The sequence below is a fragment of the Calypte anna genome, chromosome 1 (genome assembly GCF_003957555.1).
Source record: "Calypte anna isolate BGI_N300 chromosome 1, bCalAnn1_v1.p, whole genome shotgun sequence".
In the NCBI taxonomy this organism is placed as follows: domain Eukaryota; kingdom Metazoa; phylum Chordata; class Aves; order Apodiformes; family Trochilidae; genus Calypte; species Calypte anna.
Window position 1 is genome coordinate 57192324 of NC_044244.1, and position 20303 is coordinate 57212626.

The 20303-nt window shown below is 38.2% G+C and overlaps 1 protein-coding gene across 1 annotated transcript in view; it reads right to left on the minus strand.

Annotated features, from left to right (window-relative positions):
• Positions 1 to 20303, minus strand: part of MYBPC1 (myosin binding protein C, slow type) — a 56679-nt gene that overhangs the window by 28030 nt on the left and 8346 nt on the right. Inside the window, exons 4-14 of the mRNA XM_030447644.1 lie at positions 16167 to 16271; positions 14554 to 14702; positions 14080 to 14197; positions 12717 to 12765; positions 11123 to 11182; positions 7419 to 7585; positions 5856 to 5988; positions 4138 to 4262; positions 2738 to 2843; positions 2180 to 2346; positions 1076 to 1238 (exon numbers count right to left, since the gene is read on the minus strand). Of these exons, the coding sequence (XP_030303504.1) occupies positions 1076 to 1238; positions 2180 to 2346; positions 2738 to 2843; positions 4138 to 4262; positions 5856 to 5988; positions 7419 to 7585; positions 11123 to 11182; positions 12717 to 12765; positions 14080 to 14197; positions 14554 to 14702; positions 16167 to 16271 (1342 nt within the window). The remainder of the gene's footprint in view (positions 1 to 1075; positions 1239 to 2179; positions 2347 to 2737; positions 2844 to 4137; positions 4263 to 5855; positions 5989 to 7418; positions 7586 to 11122; positions 11183 to 12716; positions 12766 to 14079; positions 14198 to 14553; positions 14703 to 16166; positions 16272 to 20303) is intronic.

The window sequence follows — 20303 nt, forward strand, 5'->3', positions numbered from 1 at the left end:
AGCTCTGTGCACGTCTGTAAAATTCCTGACCAAAAGCCCATTGCTGAATGGTTAGTGGCATAATACTGATCAAATTCTGTGGTTTGTACAACATATTATTGAGACAACCACCAAGTAATGTCAACAACTCTAATACTTTCTCTTTGAACAAGGAAGCAGAAAAGTGTAATATCTTCAACACAGGGATTCTTTGCTGCTGTCATGAAATTGTAATTTGTTTGTACAAGAATAAATTTTTAGCTGATCTCATTGAGGGAGTATTCTGACTTTTATTAGACCATCCATGTGACTGTATCCATCTGTCTGGATGGATTTACTATTTATTTGCCAGAATAAAGAAATGACTGAGCAAAGCATAGGCTGCTTTTGCTACCTATCTTCCAGTACAATGGTGGCTAAGATTTGTTCAAGGTAGGACTCGCCTCTATGCTTCCCTTTCCCCCCCTTAATCCAAGGGGCCAAGGCAAGCATTTCATTGCCTCTTCACAAATGCAGTTCCCAGACACATGGGTGCTCTGATTAACTGAAGTGAAGGGAATGTACTTCATGGTAGGACCTGGTTTTGTTTGGTTGGGTTTTTTGACTTTCGTGGGTTGGGTTGGTTTGATTTGTTTTGTTTTAAACTAGCAAAGTTTCTATGAAAAAGGACAGATTATAAATGCAAAGGGGCCTGATATCTCCACATACTCTGCATAGGCAGAGATAGATGGTCTGAGTTGACACAAACCATAGCTATCAGAAAAACATGCAATTAAAAGCTATATATTTTTAATGATTTGTAACAATTATTTTACTTTACTACTTAAAATCCCATATGAACAGAAACAGCAATGTTGAGAAAAAATCATAGCTTGAATTTAGATGAATTAAAGATTTGATAATTGTCCCCCACAGCCCAAAGACAAAAGATTAAATAGGAAAAGGAATAATGGCATTTATTATGATTAATAAAATAAATGAATTGACCCTGAGGTTAGGCTCAATTACCAGGTAATTTTCAGGGAAGTAACCCCATATTGGCATATCTTTACAGTGTAATTCCATCAAAAGTCAAGTCAAAACACAACAGGATTACCTTCCTTTGTGATAAATCTTTACACGGTCACTAGCTTCAACCAGTTGCCCATTTTTGTACCATTTCCCTTCCACATTCTCTGAAATCTCACATTTCAGGTGGATTTCCTGCCCAACCATCACAGTTTGGTCTTCTAATGCAAGAGATATCTTCAGTGGTCTCACTTTGGAAAACACAAGCAGAGATATTAATACCAATAGCATCAATAGCTAATGATTCTGTCACGGAGTTGCTACTGACCATCCCAACAGTCTTCAAATTAGAAAAATTACTCCAATAATGAAGTTCTCAAGCCAAAATACCAGTAATATGTACTTGTAAGCTACATAAATCAAGCTCTTTAAAGGTAGTCCGATGCCTTAGAAAGGGTGATCCATATTCTTGTCTAGAATCTGACATAGGAAACAAAGAGTGATGGGAAACACAGTGTTTTATAGAAAGACAATCTGAAAATCCTCAAAGGTTTCATGAAAGGACAGATGATGGAAGTCAACGTGGACAGCATGAGTACTCCAAACCAGTGTATGTTTATGCATAATGTATGATAACTTTAGAAGAAAGGCAAATAGATTTTGCTAAAAAATACATCTTTTTAAAAGAGATATTGTACAAACAGTACTCAGGAGGCTACACAGTAATGTGTTTGTGCATATGAGATCAGGTCAAATGACCCTGGTGCCTGTTGACAGTATGGCCAGTTATATAACTGCATATTTTCACAACTTTTTTTTTTTTTTTCCTGTTTTTTTTAGCTAAAAAGCCTTGCTTTGGTTTTCCTGTGAAAAACCTGAAAGAATTAAAGAGAAATAAATACTTGCCCTGGAATTTTCACTTTGTTAACCTATTATATATTTGGATGGATAGCTTTTTTTTTTTTTTTTTCCCATCTTAACTGATGAGACAGAAAGTTTTCAAGCAGGACTGGTTCATTGCCTGTTACTGCAAACAGTGTCTAAAGGGAAATTGTTCCTCTGGAGATTTGCAGCAAAGAAACCATCATGGAAGTTGTCTCCCTTTAAACCCCCAGGAAAAGACAAGCAAATTATTTATGTAAGCTAGTAAACTGTGACATATGAATTCAAGGGCCAGATGAATGATACTTACAGTCAACTGAAAGCTTGGCTTCTGATTGGCCTCCAGTTGTCATTACTGAGTAAACTGCATTGTCACATTTTGCAGCTTCCTCTATCACCAAAGTGTGTTTTTTACCCTCAACCTTGATCTTATACCGAGAGTTGGGGTCATTGGATAGTTCTACACCATTCCTAAACCTAATGGAAAAAAAAGAATGATTAATGGGAGGTGTCCCTGCCCATACAAGGGGGCTGGAACTAGATCATCCTTAAGGTCCCTTCCCCGGCCATTCTATGATTTTATGATTCTATGATTTTTCCAATAGAATTCCAGTGTAAATAAGACTCCGAAACCCCCAGGTAAGATTTTTTAAGACTTAAAGTACAAGAAGAAGTTAAACAAATTCATCTATGAATGTTTAAGGATACTTTGGCTGTTGCTAAATATTTGAATAATGTTTTCTTGAGACTTTCTTAATTATTTTCATGTTTGCTGGTATAGAAAATGTTGTTCCCAGTTTTGCCTACAATTAAAATATTATGGGCTTCATTCCCAAGGAAAAAAGCACCTGTTCAAAGTAAGGCTTACCATTTCACATTTGCATCATCCTCAGACACTTCACAGCTTAATTCTACATGTTCACCAACATAGGTACTGGTATCCTCCAGGCCTTTGGTCACCAAAATTGGAGGATCTTTGGAAAGAGAAAATGAGAGATTTACAATCTGAGAGAGAAAACTAAGAGAAAGAGGTTTTCAAAATATTGCTATAGAAGATGATACTACTTCCATCACTTTTTATTTACAGTTTGTCCAGGCATGCTGACATAAGATGACATTTGCCTCTTGTCCCCCATGACAAGAGATCCTTGTCTTAAAGCTGCATTTTCATTATGGTCTGTAGTTCTCTATGCACAGTAAGATGGTATGAGGACATAACATGGTGTCCTTATTGGTTTAACCCACTCCTACTGTCGAAACTCAAGTTTATTTAATAGCAAGAGATTGTAGTGTAACAAGGCAACCAGGTGCCCCTAATTACCAGGCAGTGGGCATGAGCTTGTGTCAAGCCCACCTGTGCCCAATTAGGGTGGGCCCCCACTGCGCATGAGCAGGACCAGGGGGCCAATAAAAGGTGAGGCCTGAGATACAGGTGGGGCTCACTCCTGAGCTAGCCAGCAGAGAGATCAGTCGCTCTCAGAGCAACAGCAGTGATCCAGGCTAGTCAACCCTGTGGCTATAGGCTCGGAGCACTGTTCGTGAGTCTCTGCTGGAACACCTGGTTGGACCTTGAAGCGCCGTACCCTAAAAGAGGTTTGTCTTGCTACAAGAGATTGTAAAACAGCTACCCTTTGATATTTGTAGGGACAATGACCTCCACTATTTTAAATTATTCTCTGAAATATTTGATGATTTTTTTACATCTTGCTTTATGTTTTAATTTTCTGCTTGTTTTATTGCGCATGTGTGAGAAAAGATGTGGATATTACCAGTAAGACTACCAATACTGTGGGAACAAAAATGGTAAACATGAATACCCACTAATAGATTTTGGTTGAGTGTTGTCTTAAGTCTGTGCTGTTCCAATGAAAACTAACTGCTAAAAAGAGTGATCTGAGGGTATGTGAAATTCTGTTCTAAAAGGATCGGGGTCATCCAATACCTTAGTTTGGTGTAAGGGAAAACAAATGCTATGACACCTGAGTCTCCAAAATGGCTTTAAAGCAGATGAAGGACATCACATCCCCACTAGATCCCAATGTACAGTATAAAATTCACTATAACCCCATTTCAAAGATCTCACTAAATTACTAAATACAAGATGAGGAAACAAATGGTCAGGGATCACTAAATACAGAGTGGTCCTAAAGGCTGCCAGTACAAATACAAAAATATAATGAACCAGACCCTCCCTGTTGATTTCAGTTGCAATCAAAGGAGCCACACCAATCTACAGCAGGTGAAACAGGAGCAAACTGAGGCAGGTACCTCTCACAAAGAGTTCTGTGGAGCATTTCTCATCACCAGCTGTTACGTAATAGCGAGCATCATCTGACATCTGACAATTATTGATGAATAAAATTCGCTGGTTGCCTTTGTGCTCAAAAATGTATCTGTTTGAAAAGGAATGCAGCAGAGATACATTAGGAAAACTGCTGGTCCACACCCCCCCCCTTCCCTGTTTTTTAATTTTTTTTTTTTTAATGTAGAAAGTGCTTTAGGGATTATTAGAGGTGAAAATCCTGGTTTTTACACAGAACTGGAAAAATTATCTTCAAGGTGATTTTGAAGATACAACAGAATTGTCACAAAATTTTTAGCAAGAACAGTTAAAGTGTGTGGTGACAGTGAGCATCTTCTGGCTTGTCCCAAAATCCCAGTTGATATGAAAAAAATTTTAAAAATTCAGCAGGCTATGAAAAATAGCAAATAAAATGGAGTCTGAAACTTTAGATGAGTAAAGATGAAAATAACTAGTAAAAGGACACCATCCTCATTCCAACACTCTTAACATTTTTGTTAAGTATAATAATAGCCAAAGTTAAGAAGTTAATATTATTGGTAGGCCAGATGGCACAAGAGATCAGTAATGGGATATGGGGTTTTAGTAATGGGAGATGGAGCCTTTCACCTTTATGTCACCAGTTTAGATCCTCTCCAGGTTTGTAGTGACCAAAGCTCATTAGCATCTGACAGCTGCTTCAGTAGCCCAGAAGAAACTCACTGGAGCATTCACTTCAGGTCCTTTTACTGGAGACATATCCATATAGCTGCCTGCAAAGCAGTTCTGAACTGCTCATAGTAGATATAGGGGCTAAAGAAAAGGCACCCTCTTTATTATGATTTTTTTTTTTTCAACTATGAATATTAGTCATAAATCCTTATTGATTTTTGCAGCAACAGAAAGAAGGAAATCTGCCTCTTTTTTTCTAGTTACTATTTTTTTCATAGGCCAGAGGAAAAAATGAGGAACATCACATTGTTCTACATTACCAGTTGCACATCATCATTCCTGGCTGTGTCTGACTGTGGAGTGAGATTTTCTGCACCAGGTTCTAAGAGCTGGTTGTGCCCACCCTAGGGACTGGGCTCAGCTTCCAGCCACTGCTCTACCTGTGTTTAGTGCCTGCACCTGAAAAGCCAATTTTAGGTACATCTAGAAAGTAAGGCAACAGCCAGATGATACAGGAGATGAAGAAACTTGAGTACACTCGACCTGTTGCACATGACTGTGGTCATGTTGAGCTAATGCAGGTTGTTAACTTCAGTGTGAGTGCTAACTGGGTAGTGGAAGGAGAGACAAAACTTCCCTCCCCTTTCCCCTGGTGGCTTATGAGCCAGATGGGTAACTATGAGATGTTAAACATCTCTCCCCTCAGCAGCCAATTACTGTAGAAAAATTCTAACCTTCTTCAGAAGACTGATCTACTAACAGTGTTTCCCAGCTATTTTAGAATTACTGAGTAGGATGTGTGTATGTGTTTTGGTATCTTTAATTCTTTTGAGGTAAAGGAGACATTCTGCATTAATATTTAGCATAGAGTGCCCTTTTTCTGGGCTTTTCATGAGCAACAGAGCATAATTTGCATCTTGTAACTTATAATTAAACTCAGAAATAAAATTGATGCAACTTGGGCAGAGGCACAACACACTTGTTAAGGAAGTACATGTGTGGCCATTTTACTGCTTACATACAATAAACTTACTTTGCACTTGGTCGTATTTCTTGGCCATTTTTATACCACTTGAGTTCCACTGTTGGATCTGCTAACTCCACCATGAACCTTACTTTACCTCCTTTGTCCACCTGATATGCAGGATCAAGACCTTTGGCAAAAGCTGTCGTGGAAGCAAAATGTTATTACAGAAATGATCAGCAAACAAGAATATAAATGCTGAAATGACATTGCATCAATCTCTTCAAAGATGTCAGAATACATGAACAGGGTTCTATATATCACTCTATATTCTTACACTAGTCAACATGAAACAGTTTCTTTTCTAGAAACATTAAAAAAAGTGCAAAGCTATGCAAATCTCATTATCCTGACTAAGTTCTGGCTAGTATCTCTTAATGACTTTGCGGTGTGGCAACCAACTGAGAAGTGCTACTTCAGAATAAAATGGTATAGAGCTGGTGCCATGAAATCATTTACAATTAATCTACTGCAAAGGACTTCTCCATTGACACCACTGTGCAAGTTAACAGGCAACTTTAAGCTAAAATTCCTATTGAGCTTCCCACTGGCAGAATAAACACACTGGTTTGTCTAAAAGCCAAATTAGCTTTCCTGCTTCATTTGGTAGGCTGCAAGGTTTACATTGCCATTCCACTTAGATGTTTCAACTGCAAAATATTTGCAATAGTATTTGAAACCAGATGAAAGCTGTCAGCCTGTGCAGCCTAATGGGGCTTTTCAAAAAGGTTCTTTGAGATGTGCAAATGTAGGCCAAGTTGCTCGGGGCAAAGTATGGCCAAGTGCAACACAAACATTTCAAAACACTTTAAAATCAACATTTAGATATTGCCAGATACAGAAGTTAGACCCTGGGGAGTTTTGGCTCAAACCTAAATATATGATAACTCCAACAGGTTGCCCACAACTGGGTAATTAATTTCTGCTAAGGTTTATGTCATGCATATGTCTGGTTGTAAGATACACTATAACAACATAACAGGAATGGAGTTATTAAAGCTGAAAAGGATTTTTTAATGTAACTTGTTCCAGTGTAAAAGTTTCCAATTCATAATATAGGTACTGTGAGGGGAAGAACACACTAGTCTTATGCTTCCACTACAACAGATACTGGAAATCCTTCCATACATTCTTCTCTATGGGAGTACACTGGCTGATTTCCAATCAGCTGGCACCTCTCCAGTCAGCCAGAACTGCTGGTTAATGGTGGAAAGTGGGTTGGTGATTATCCCTGCCCCTTCTTTCAGCACTCTTGAATACATCCTATCCAGGCTTAGCGATTTAAGCACTTCCCTAAGGTGCAGCAGGTCACTGGATTGTGGAGGGGGGGGTCATTCTGCTCCCTGTCCCCTGCTCCCCAACTTTGGGAGTTGGATTCCCTCTGGTCCAAATACTAAAGACCGAGGTGAAGAATTCATTAAGCAGTCATCTTATTTAAAAGAGAATCCATCTCCTTGCAGCAATAAATCTTGACTTGAAATGTGCAAGTCTCCTCGCATGGAAACGAAGCAAGTTTGGGTTTTTCTGGTGGGCAGTTATGTTTGACCAAAGAATATCCTGCTTCATCCATACCTGCACTCTTCTTCACTTCCCTGCGCATGCGCTTCAGGCGCTTCAGCATTCCTCTCAGGTCAGTGATTCCATACTGGAAAGCAATCTTCTCATATTCACTGGGATTCGCGTTCTTAAGGAGCTCCCACACGTCTATGTCAGGCTCTTCATCCTGCTGCTTAACCTCCCTGGCAGTAGCAAAATGAAAATATGGGAGAAGAATTACTGAGACTTTATCACAACAAAAAGAAAAAGGTGAAGCTGAATCTATGGTGAGGTTAGAAATGCTGTGATAAAACTTGAAGGCGGCCATCGTGTGTTTTATTTCATTTAGTACAAGTGGAATAGCTCAGAATGGCATTCACAGATTACTTTACACTTCTTGGAGGCTGAATTTTGATGCAAGCTTTAATTTGGTCTCTTCTCATGTTTTAGCTATAGAAGTTGCTTGATTGCTTATCATTGCTTGATTATTTAAAAAATATACAATACAAAAAAGTAGTACTATAATAGCATATGAGCTAATCCCATATAAACCAGTTTTATCTGTTGCAACCTGGGTGGAATCAGTTACAATTTATCATGGCACCAATGAAATCTGAGTCTAATCTATACATTTGATAATGATATAAAAATGCTTTAAAATCCTGTATCCCCATTGCTGCTATCAAGGGTGACCAATGAGAAGACATTGAAGTCTTAGGGAATCTAGGTCTGTTTATAGTTATACCAGTGCTTCTATGAGTTACTTAAAGTTGGTATATGGATAGGAACTGGAGATTTCCACACCAGCTTGGACTTGAAAGATGGATCTGTTGGCTTCCATGTTTATTTCAGTCTTAAGAGCAGGAGGTGTTTTCAGAGGTCTGTGTGAGTAGCATCAACTTTATACAGAAGTTTCAATACCATATTTACTATCTGCAATTCCAAGCTAAGACAAGCAATAAAGAGAATTGTAATTATTTTCACAACAGCAGCCATTAAATGAGAGAACAATGGAAGCATCCTAAACAAAATGGTACTTTTTGTGGTCGACAGTTTAGCTCAAAAAAATGAACTGCTAGTACAGTCTGGGAACTGGAGAAGAAATCTAAAATTTTTTTCTTGCATTTTCACTGGGATCCAATCAGGATGATTCTTATTTGATATAATTGATCTGACAATCTCAGTACATTTGAGAACAGAGCAAAAAAAATGTTTGAGAAATAAAAAAAAAGACTAAATTTTGGAGTGAGACACTGTTACAGATGAGCTCTATCAAGTCTTTATAGAGATTTCTTTTTTTTTTAACGTATACAGAAATAACACTTAGGCATTCCTGAGGAGGAGAGTGGAAAACCCCTTTGCTATTTAGTCCATGAGGTTCACTGATTTTTGTTATGTGCTAGAGTTATTTCAAACAGGAAGAAAATCTTCTTGATGAGGAGTCTTCAAAATACTTACATCGTTTTCTTAGGATTATTGTGAGACAAGCTCTGGTATGTAATTTTAGGGTTTGTTCCTTTTACTTTTCTTTGGGCTGATGCTCTCTAGAGAAAGCCAGCCCTGGTGTTTCAGTGAGGTTCCTTTTGCATGGTGGAAAGTGGAGATCAGCTTGTAAACATATCTAAAAACTTACACACCCCATGGGGTGGCATCCTCCTTTCCCAGAGCTGCCTGTTGTCCATGCAATGTGTATCCGTGCTAAGGAGAGGCACGCTGTGGGAGCTGAGATAATGTACCCCCTCAATCAGGCAGTAGTTGAGAATGAGGATTAACGTGAGTATCCTCACTTTCAGCCATCTTGAAATAATTAATTTCAGACTTCTTTTTCATCTTGTGTAACTGGAGAACAAATTTTGGCACTCAGAGCAAAACAGCTTTGCTCTGAGATCACAGTGGTTTCTTCTGTGGGTAGTGGGCAAGCAGTGGTTGGTGTTTTCTAAGCAGGCTGACCTCTCCACAAAATCCCTTTCCGTTCTTTTCCCTGTAAATGTGCATTCTGTTGAAAAATGTACCTTTTTTTTTTTTCCCTTCTAATTAAAAAAAAAAACCTAAATATTAGAATGTTTTTGAGATCTTGTGCCTTTTGGAATTTCATGCCGTTACTGATACATTGCATTGACAAAGCATAACCAGTCACAGAGTGGCTTCCTGAGATTAAAACTGGTTTATCTTCCTGCAAGACCAGCATGAAATTAGAAAACAGGCAGCTTATAGCATTTAGGTTTTTTTTTTTTTAAAAAAAAAACATGTTTCAAGTATTATGCACCACAGGTGAAAAGTTCTAGCTCTTTCCTTTGTATTATAATTGCACAAAAGAGAAAGAGTGCACCTGCAACATTGCCTCTTGAAAAAATTAAAATGATGTGTATCTGTCATCATAAAAGTAGATATTTGTTTCCACACTGGGGGTTAATTAGCAGTCTTATTCAGTTAATCTCAGAAGTATGTGGCTGCATTTCAGTGCCTGAAGGAAGTCCGAGATGAACCAATTTAACCAATATTGAATAATGGTGCTCAAAACCAAAAACTTTGTTTTGTCCATTAACCACACTAAGTTTATATGACTATACAGTATTTATCTTTCAAAATGTGAATTACTTGTTAGTAAAGTGATAGGGACTAGTAAAACACATTTCTCTCTTCTCAAAACCACCAAGACCTCTTACATGCAACTCTCATGCTTCTAATAAATCACCCCACAAGCAGTCATGAGAACTGTCATGCTAAGTTGTATTAGTATGATTAAAAATCAAACTGAAGATCCTAATTAAGGATGAGAAGAATAAAATCCCAAAGTTCTGGTGGATTTGAATTGGTTCAGGAAATTCTTTCACTGTCTACTTTTACCTTTAGCCTTCCTGTTTGCTTTGGTTCTTTAAATGCTATCTTTACCATCATAGCCCATGAGCTCATTGTGAGCCTTCTATGAAATTAATAATGCATACTGGGCTTTCCTCTTTTGGAATAAGTGGTAGATGAGATACAGGATCTAGTTCTTTTTCCAGTTCTCTGTGGTCAGTTGCTATTGATTTCCATGGCATATAGAATTTCTGGGATAATTTAAAAAAAAATTATGAATAAACTATATTGTCTTAATCTGTTAGAAGACTAAGCCAGGCTTAAGATCTGAAACAGAGGCATAACTATTGTAACACCAGATTTTCAAGGCAGACCAGAGGAAAATGTGCCCAGGTTTTTTCTCCCTCACAGCATTTAAGTTGAATAAAACACCATTGAACAACTGGTACATATTGAACCAGAAAAATGCAAAAAAAAAAAAAGCTTAATACCAATGTGTATGGTTTGAAAGCATACTATATGTTTTTTTTCATACCAAAGCAACTATAAAATCAAACTAAGATGTACAAAAGCCCTTGTAGTTTTTTACTCTTGCACCAGACTCAATTTTCTGAACTGCTCATCCCTGTGTAGGAAGTTTTCCCCTTCTACCTTCCATGCAAACACAACAGAAATAGCAAGTAAACTAAATGTTAGCAGCCTCTTTAGGTTGTGGCTCACTTTTATCCCAGCGCAGTCAAATCTGAGTTGGTTTTTTTTTTTTTCTGCACACTTAAGGTACAATTAATTAAACTTTTGCATTTTATACTATGAGAATAATCTTTAGGAAAAAAAAAAAAAGAAAATTCTTAAGAAGTTATTAATGCTACATCTGACTCTTTCTGTGTGCGAACCTAGTGGTTTGCAATCCACACCTGCTCACTGCATCACTTGGTTCTCACCTACGTTTCAGGAGACCACTAAAATCAAGTTCTCCTGCATCCTCTTGTCCTTCACCGCCGCTATTAATAGAAAAAAGATCAAATCTTTGTTTAATACAGGAAGACTTAGACAACACACACTGTAGAAGCTCTACATGTCTTATATACTCAACACTGTCTAGACACACAAATAAGGGTATAAAATCAACACAAACTTGTATTCTTTTTCACACCAATTATGTTTTCTTCGGTACTTGTGAAAAATAACACAAAGGTTTGTATTGCTGGTTATTGTACTTGGATGGCAAATTTTTGTAACTGTATACATAAATTTGCCAAGATTTGTGTTAGATTTCAGTAACACAAATAAATGGGAGATAGTCAACACAACCAGCTTTGTTTTTCATCTCCGTAATGTATGTGTTTGAAAACAAAGGGCTTGTGCTGATCTTTCGCTGTGAATGTAAAACAAAGATTTGCTTGGTGGTGCTTTTACCAAAGCACGGCTTGTGCCAAATACTGATTGCAAAGCACTGCACTTAAGATTTAACCTTTGTCTAAACGAAGGGAGAAATCAGTTAAAAAAAGAAGAAACAGTACATTGTTCATTTTTACAGACAGAATCACAGTCCTGTGAAGGTGCATTTCTTTCTATAATGTGACCTTAAGCAGTAATACCTTATTATAAAGCACATTTAGATAAAAGAAATAGCCTCAATATTTGTAAAAAGGGCAAAACCCTGCAAATGTTAAGTCAAATGATGCCAATATTTCATCTCATACCTGTATGCCAGATATTAATTAGCAAATCAGAACACTCAGATATCATCATCTGATTGGGCAGAGTTATTATTAAGAATTAAAAGAGTATTACAATCTTTTTAAAATATACCCAAGAAAGGAGTGCACCTTGAATGTAATATCTTTTGCACTTACTCTTTAAATCAAATCCCTCTAAATAAAAGCAGTTATTTCTTGATTACAATTTTGCTTGTCTGTGTAAATTAAAAAATTGCATTAATTTTTTGTTTGTAAAATGTTTCCATGTAAAAGAAAAATATAAAGATGACATCTATACTGATACATTACACAAGATACAATGCTTTGTCCTACTTCCTCTGTAATATGTTACTTGTAAGTTTTCTGTACTGATTGCACTATTACACACATTTTTAAATTGTAAAATAACATCAAGCCAGATCCTATTTTCTTGAAATCAGTGTGAATTTTCTCTCTGCTTTCAATTGATACCAGGAACTTCCATATTGTAGGTCCCAACTTTCAGGAAACATGTAGAAGAATACTTTAGTGAACAAAAATGTAATTTTATAAACCTCTAAAAAAATATGTATTTAATTAATTAAAATTAATTAAATCAATGACACCGTAATTTCACAGTAGAGTATTTAATATCATATGTACTGTCTGTGTGTTGTAACTGGTTCACTTTATCCACTATGAACTACACTTAACCCCACTTATTTAATCTTTATTTACAAAAATTTTTTTTTTAAAAAGTACTTGAAACAACTGTCTGCCAGGACTGCTGCATGTTCTATGCATGCTACCAGAATCCATTACTGAGAAGCTTCATAGGGTCACCATTGGAAGTTACCTTCTTTTGAAAGCAGATCTGATGTCAAGGGATTGAGAAGCTTGTGATTCTATGGAATAACAGGAATTAAAAAGATAGTTAGGATTTCACATAATTTGTGTAATCATTATAACTGTGGGTAGGAAATTTGTTCAGTTTTTTGCCCATTGACCACAGTTCATGCTGCTCCTTTGGCATTAAGTTCCGATAAATCCAAAGCAGCTCAGGACTAAACTAAGTTTAATGAATGCATTTCTCTGAACTACTTTCTGCAGTTCTGCATAGATCTGTTTCTGTGATGTTTCTCTCCCGTCCCCTTCCTTCTTTCCACAGGTTCTGGCTTTTTTGTCTTCCCATTCCCTATTCTTTCTCTCCTGCTTGCATCTTGGCTCTTCCTCAGTACTTTCAACATCAGAGCAGAGTCTTCTTCCCAGCTACATCCTTGTATTGATCATTCTCTGTTGATCTCCACACAAAGAGGGATGACAAGGATGCATCCCCCTTGTGTGAATAACCCATCTATGCCAGCCTGCCTTGGATTAAATGGTTCTGATCCACAGCCAGTGAATGAATGCAACCGGGCTGGCCTCTGCCTCACTGACCTCTGCCTACACACACCCATCTCTGCCCCTCAGGCTCTCAGTCATCCATCAAATATCTCCTTAACTGTGACCAGCTTCTTCTGGCTGGGGAATGGGCCAGTCCAGGCCCTTATATAGTCCAGGCATGCTATATATATATGACGGTCAACAATTGTTTTGGTTGCTGGCCCTGGCATTTCAGAAGACACCCATCTTTCTCAGCCTGAACATGAAGGCAGGTGTGTGCTCTTGTGCTTGTCAAACTGCTCTTGAAGGAAAAGATAAGCCTGTGGGTTCATTTTTCCAGAGTAAGGCCTTTTTTTAAGCACAGAAGTTGACAAAGGCATGATTTGCCAGTGCTCTCCACATTGTGCTGTTCTTTATTTTGATCAAGAGTGGAAGAAATAATTTTCTGGCTATGATGGCTGGTGAGCCATGATCACCCCATGTCCCTCTGCTGAGACGTTGCCAGATCAAGCCCTGAATAGCCCTAAACCTTTCTCTCTGTCTTGTGTACCAGAGCCTGATTTGAATTCAGTTCTAGTTTTAACTGCCTGCTTTTCTAATTTTCAGATACATGTCTCACATGCTATCTATCCCAATATTCATTTAAACAATGAATTACAGACACTTAGGAAAATTCTCTGAACTTAGTGCTAAAAATGTTCACTTTAAGCATTACTTTATTAAAGGTTCTGCACAAAATGAGGTGGCATTTCTAATAAAAAAAAAAAAAAGAACAAAAAAAAAGAAAAAAGTAAAGAAATATTTTTAAATCTTTACAGACACAAGTGGAATCTTACCAGTGACTTCAAGGTCAAAAGAGCAGCTATCAACTTTGTCCTTATAAGACACTTCACAGCGATAGTTGCCTGCATAGTTTTCTTTAGCTTTAATGATATGCATTTCAAATGTGTGAATCTAAAAACCAAACATAATAGTTCATCAGTGCAGGGCATACATTTGCACGAAGCGGAAGGCAAAAGATTAGACTTTCAGGCCTAAACTGGAAGAAGGTAATAATGTTAATAAAGGGCTCTGGAAGGAAATTCAAGACCAGAAATGGAAATGGAAAATCTGGTTTCCCACTGCTTCTCCTGAGGTAGGGAGAGCAGAAAAGTCTGCTTGTGCTCAGGGTCAGAGATCATCACCAAAATAAACATGAGGAAGCCAGGGTGAGAATCCACTGCTCTTGAATTTCTACCTGTTGTCTTTAAACTGATCTTTAAGCTCTCTTTTGAGCTTTTTCCCCACAAGAAGGAAGAACAAAGACACACCTTAGTGTGACGCTCAAAGGACTCTTTCAGCTGAAGGTGCTTCCCTGCTTTACTGGCCAGGTCCATCCATTTTCCTTTAAACCACTTAACATTTGGCTTTCGAAGAAGATCTTTGGCTTCTACTTTGGCTATAAATGTAATATTCCCACCTTTAAAAAAAAAAAAAAAAAAAGGAAAGAATAATTCAGTCATTGTGTAACATGTGGTTGGTTAGTGACATCTGTAGAAGTTTCTTTCACTACTGCTCCTTGTAGTACTTGCTGCTAGAGTCACCATGTGCTGCTATCTGTACCATAATAGCAAGAATGAGATGAAGTCACACATGCATTGAAAGTACTGCAGTATTACAGAGATTAATGATTTTGGGTCTGGAAGCCTTCTGCCCATGTCATTGTGGACCTTGAGATATTGAGAAGCCTGATAAAGTAGTTGAGGCAAAAATCCACTGGTGAATTCTTCCCAATATTTGAATTTCATTGCCTAAAACAATCACAGATGTTCCTAGGGTACCACGAAGCTGTAATATTAATAAACTCCAGTCTGGAAAAGAAGCCTAGAGCTCTTCGTGCATTTCCATCATTAATTCTCTAATCTGAGAATGGAGGGGAAAGAGTCTCCTCTAGATAATTATTTGGGAATAGTAAAAGTTAGCTCAGTTGTTAGAACACCATACTGCCCAGCCCCTGCTGAGTTTCCATCGTAAGAATCATCAGCTCCAGGGGAGAATACAGCTAACTCCTTATATTTAGTTTACAAATAAATCCTCCCCAAATGCTATTTTCTACTCAGAAACTGAGAAAACAATAGACATGCATGATGCACACTCCCATTACCCCCTTCCCAAACATGTTGTAGTGTATCCAAGTACAGAGCAAACATATTGAGTAGCCCATGCTGAGCTTCTGACCATTGCTGCTACCCTGCTTACTGTGCAAATACCTCATCATGGTGGTAGGGCTCAAGTTTGGAAGTGAACATCCTAACTATCTCCTTTTACTGTGCTCTGGTTCACAGCATAGAAAGTCCTCACAGTGCTTGAACTGGGTTCCTCTGGAGTGAAGGGGAAGTGAAAAATGTGATATGCAAGTTTATCTCCTGTGTTCAGCTGCTAATAGGTGTATATAGACAGTGGACTAAAACAGAGCTAGTCCAGAGCCAGTTCACCAGAATGATTACAGGGTGGGTGACCTTACCAGCTTCCCTACAGAACTGCTCCTATCAGTCTACTTGCTAATTTACAATTTATGATACAAAAGCTGACCCCACAATCTGCAAGCTATGCTTCAGGCCTTTGAGTGGATCTTCCTGGCAGTTCAGTAACAGTATCATAGCCAACAGCATCACAGTAAACCACTCTCTTCTCCAGAAGCTGTGCCCCTTACCCATTGTGCTCAGTAAACTGTCCTCTTTTGGCCTTGCTTTGCACTGGGGTTTGCTTCTCTTTGTACAGTCCTTTTTGCCTTCAGAGAATTCACATCTGACTAGAATCAGTGGAAGTACCTGGGACTGAGGGCAGAAGTGGAGTGCCACAGGAACTGCACATGCCTTTCCTGGCTCTGCCTCAGTCTCTGTCTCTCTGGGGGTGGCTTTGGGTTTTGTTTCCATGCACTTACCAACAGTCACTGTACCGCTCTGAGGTTTTTCGATGAATAAAGTGGATCCTTGGGTGCCACCGCGTTTTTCTGTGTCTTCTGGACCTCCTTCTCCAACAGGCCATCCTGAGATGCAGAGAGAGAGGGAAATATCAGTCATCTGAGTGTGCTGTGCTCCCTCCAAAATGCACTTACCTGAACTTAATAAACTCTCTAACCCTATCACCTCTCCAGGTGTCCTGAAAGGTATGTCAGTTTTAACTCACACTGACATCCATTGCTTGGCTGTCACATTGTGTACAGCTCCTGCAAGAATGCTACCTCTGTGGTGTCAGAAAATGAAACTATTGGGAAGAAGGAGAGGGGAACCTGATCAGCCAGGATGGGGACTGAGCTACTCGAATGACACCAGCATTCAACCATGAGTGCATTGCAGAGGCAATGCACAAAGGTCAGCTCTTTGGTTTTCAGAGGAGATGGAGGTTCTGAAAACACAAATAGCTAAAAACATGAAGAAAACACATATGAGGAACAGTTCTGGTGGGTATCTCTCGAGCCCAGATTCAGTAAATTGTACAAGCGAATTTTTCCCCTTTGTCCGCAAAATAGGGCAAGGATGAAGCTTACTTTTGAACTGTGGTCTCTTCTACCAAGGTAGAAGCAGAGGGTTTGGGGATCTGTCAGTACCATATCCCTCCCCAGAAACTGGGATATTGGAACTGAAAAAGAACAATGGTAGTGAGAGAAGCAGCAAGTGAGCCATCTCCCCAGGACAGAGATGTACCAGTACCAGTACCAGTATGGCCGTGCCTTCCTAGTCTTTCTCCTCATCTCAACAGCCTTGGCTTTTTGCTCTGCAGTTACACCTCAGGCAAATACACACAAACCCATGATCAAAGCTAATTCCTAACAGAAAATTCAGGGAGAGCAAGACAGTGGACATCTGTGGCAAAGCATATGAGGCAAAGCATATGAGGCAAAGCATGTGCCTCATATTGAAAGTGAGAAATGGAGGAGTCCAAATACCACATATCCTTGTTTTGAAGAGTTATGACCACTAAGTAAAGCCAGCACTGCCATGGTTGGACTGAAGAGCAGAGCAAATGTGGAAATGTACAGCTATAACTCCAAAAGCCATCTGTTTCTTTCAGACAATAGCTGCACCTCCCTCATCCCCCTTGAACTTTTAGTTTTTTCCAGAAGCAAAAATAGCTTTTATCCAATGGTCTTTTGGTTTCATAGGTACCATAAATGAGGAACCAGTTAGAGAACACTTCTCACTTAGACAAACCCTGATCTTGAAATTAGAAGTTCCTTTCCTTGCTGCCTATTTTCTATAGAAACTCACTTGCTGGAAGTCAGAATTGTCTTTCTGCTATGTAGAGATTACTGCTAAGGGAACCTTTTTAACTCATGAAAATTTCCATCACTCACAAATGCAACACAACTTATGACAACTGCAGGAAAATACAACCAAAGTGTTTTTATTATCCTAAAGTCTATTAGGAACTTTTAAAAGGTATAGAGATGCTAGATAGCTTTGCAATAAAGTCTTTGCCTTTTAGTTTTTCAGTGCATCATGGGTGTTGACCCTAACCCCTCTACATATGTCTGCTGCATCTGCTTGTACAATGTTTCTGACAGCTAAAGACATTCATGTATATACACACATGTATATACACATTACACACATTTATATACACATGAAAACACACACAGACATTCATGAACACAAATATATATAGATACACATCTATATATGTTCTGTCTATTATCTAGATGTTCAGGTTATGCTGGCCTAACATGATAGTTCATGGGAACAGCATAAGAACAACCAATAGTTCTGGTGTGAACAGAACATTGTGATGGAGCTCGGTACAGGACCTGCTGATGTGCAGTGACAAACCCAACATGCCACAGGATGAAATGGAAAAGGGATATTAATTAATGGAAGAATCTTACAGAGAGTCGTTAATTTATTGCCACATAAAATAACACCTCATTATCATCATCTTTAGATATTAACATTTACCTATTTATTAAACAAACAGAACATAACATGGCTTTGACTTTGGTTTGGGGGGCTGGCATAGGTGGCTATGCCAGGTCAATAACCATGGTTGAAGTGCTTGCTGCTCAGTTTGTTCCAGAGGCTGCAAATCCTGAAACCACAAAAGGGGATGTAGTATGCATTACCTGCCAGGGTAGGAAGAAAGAGGTTATGACTTTGCTAAGTTTTCCTCACCGTCCTTTGAGCTGTGAGAAGAAGACATTCTCCTACAGTCTCCTGTAGGCTGAGGAGGAAGGGAATAGCTGCGTATCTATCCATATAGAAATAGATATAGATAGATAGGTATGTATGTATGTGTAAAATACTGATGCATGACCCTTCTTTAACTCCTGGTTTAGCTGCTAGAAACCTATTTGCTCTGGTACTTGAAACCATTGCAACAGTTACAGTTTGATACAAGGAGAGTAAAATTAGATAGCCCCTATAAGAAATAAAGAATTTATGATCATTTCATTACGTAAATTTTGGAGGGTTTGATCATGTTCTTCAGGAGGTCTCACCTGAATCTCTTCTTTCTGCTTGCTTAGATATCCCATTTGAAAGGGAAGAGCAATTCAGATGAAACCATCCCAGAGATCACAGATCAACTGACCTCAGATCATTGAGATTTTAAGAATGATCTTGCGAGAAGGTTAGACTAGATATTTAGGACCATGTTAATGAGGAACTACTTGAATACAAGAAAAAGGAAGTGAACAGCTGAGAAAAAATTTGCAGAAATCTTTCCCCCTTTTTCTCTACAAAATCTAAATTAGTTTCTTTAATTCCCGTTCAATATTTCCTTTTTAGTAGTTCCTATTTAGAAGGGTTGATGATTTTTAGAAGCTGATGTTTTCTTCATGATTTGTGTTGTTCTAAATAGCAGATGGGTTTATGTTGTTCAGTGTTTATGTGAGGGAACAGTACTTTGAATTATTTATTTATCGAAGTTGAGCAAAATAATTATAAATAGTTAAAACTAAATTTTAGTATTTTTTTATTCCAATGTTACTTAAATATTTAACTTTTACCAATAAGGTCCCCTAGTACAGTAAGTCAGTGTAGTGCCACTGACTTTACAGGTAGCATTCAGGCAAAAGTTAATAATGCAAGTTCTTTTGGGAGACATCAAGAAAATATGATCATTTAGGGCAGTGAAGTTAATTGAGAGCATGTGTTTGACATGCTGCAAAGCACTTGCTAGTGTCTGAAATCTCTATTTCATTCCCCATTTTTTAAAAAACATTAAACAAGCAATGAAGATATTTTATGCATGTCACATCTATCATGATGGACCCTGCTTTTGCTATTCTTCTACTGCCAAAAAACAAAGGCATTTTATCTACCAGCTTGGCAGCAATGGCTTGGAGCAATGCATTCAAACTACCCTCTAGGTCATATGGCCTAAGGTGATGTGGTAGAAAACTATGTGGATAAACATGTTTTGTAGTCACAAGGCAACTTTTTCATTTGTAATTCTGGAATTTCATCTCAAGACTAATCTTAAAAATGGACTTCATGTTTGTTGATAGGAAAAGATAAGGGCAGTTGCTTTCAGAGCTGCTAAGTGGTATTTTACCTTCCAATGGCAGAAGTTCTGCCAAGGACCTCGAGACAGGACTGGAGAGGGACTAATCTGATAGGGAAGTCTTGTGCTTCTGAACAGAGATTGACTTCGTACGGGGCACTTAAACTCTTTTGAGTATGCTTTGAGTTCAGCCAAATGGTTTGGAGTTTTTCTTCATTAATAGTCAAGAAAAAAATACATACATACATACGCACACAAAGCTCTATCACAGTCCTAACCTGCTGGTGGAGTACTAACTGAAGTGTCATCTTCATCTGTGAAAAGAAATACAAATAAAAAAGTACATAAAGAAACTGAAAGCACAGGTGATCATCTGCTTTAAAACAACTACTTGAAAATGTAAAACCTGCAAAAGAAAGGGAAAGAAATCAAAGGGAAAGAAATCCTGACCAGAGTCAGGAGCATTCGCAATGGAAGCTTCAAACTGATGAAGAAAGCTTTGAGTAATTCAGTAGCTGAAATGGTAATCTTAATGTTTCAAGCAAGTAAAAGAAAAATGAGATGTGGAATGTGATCTATT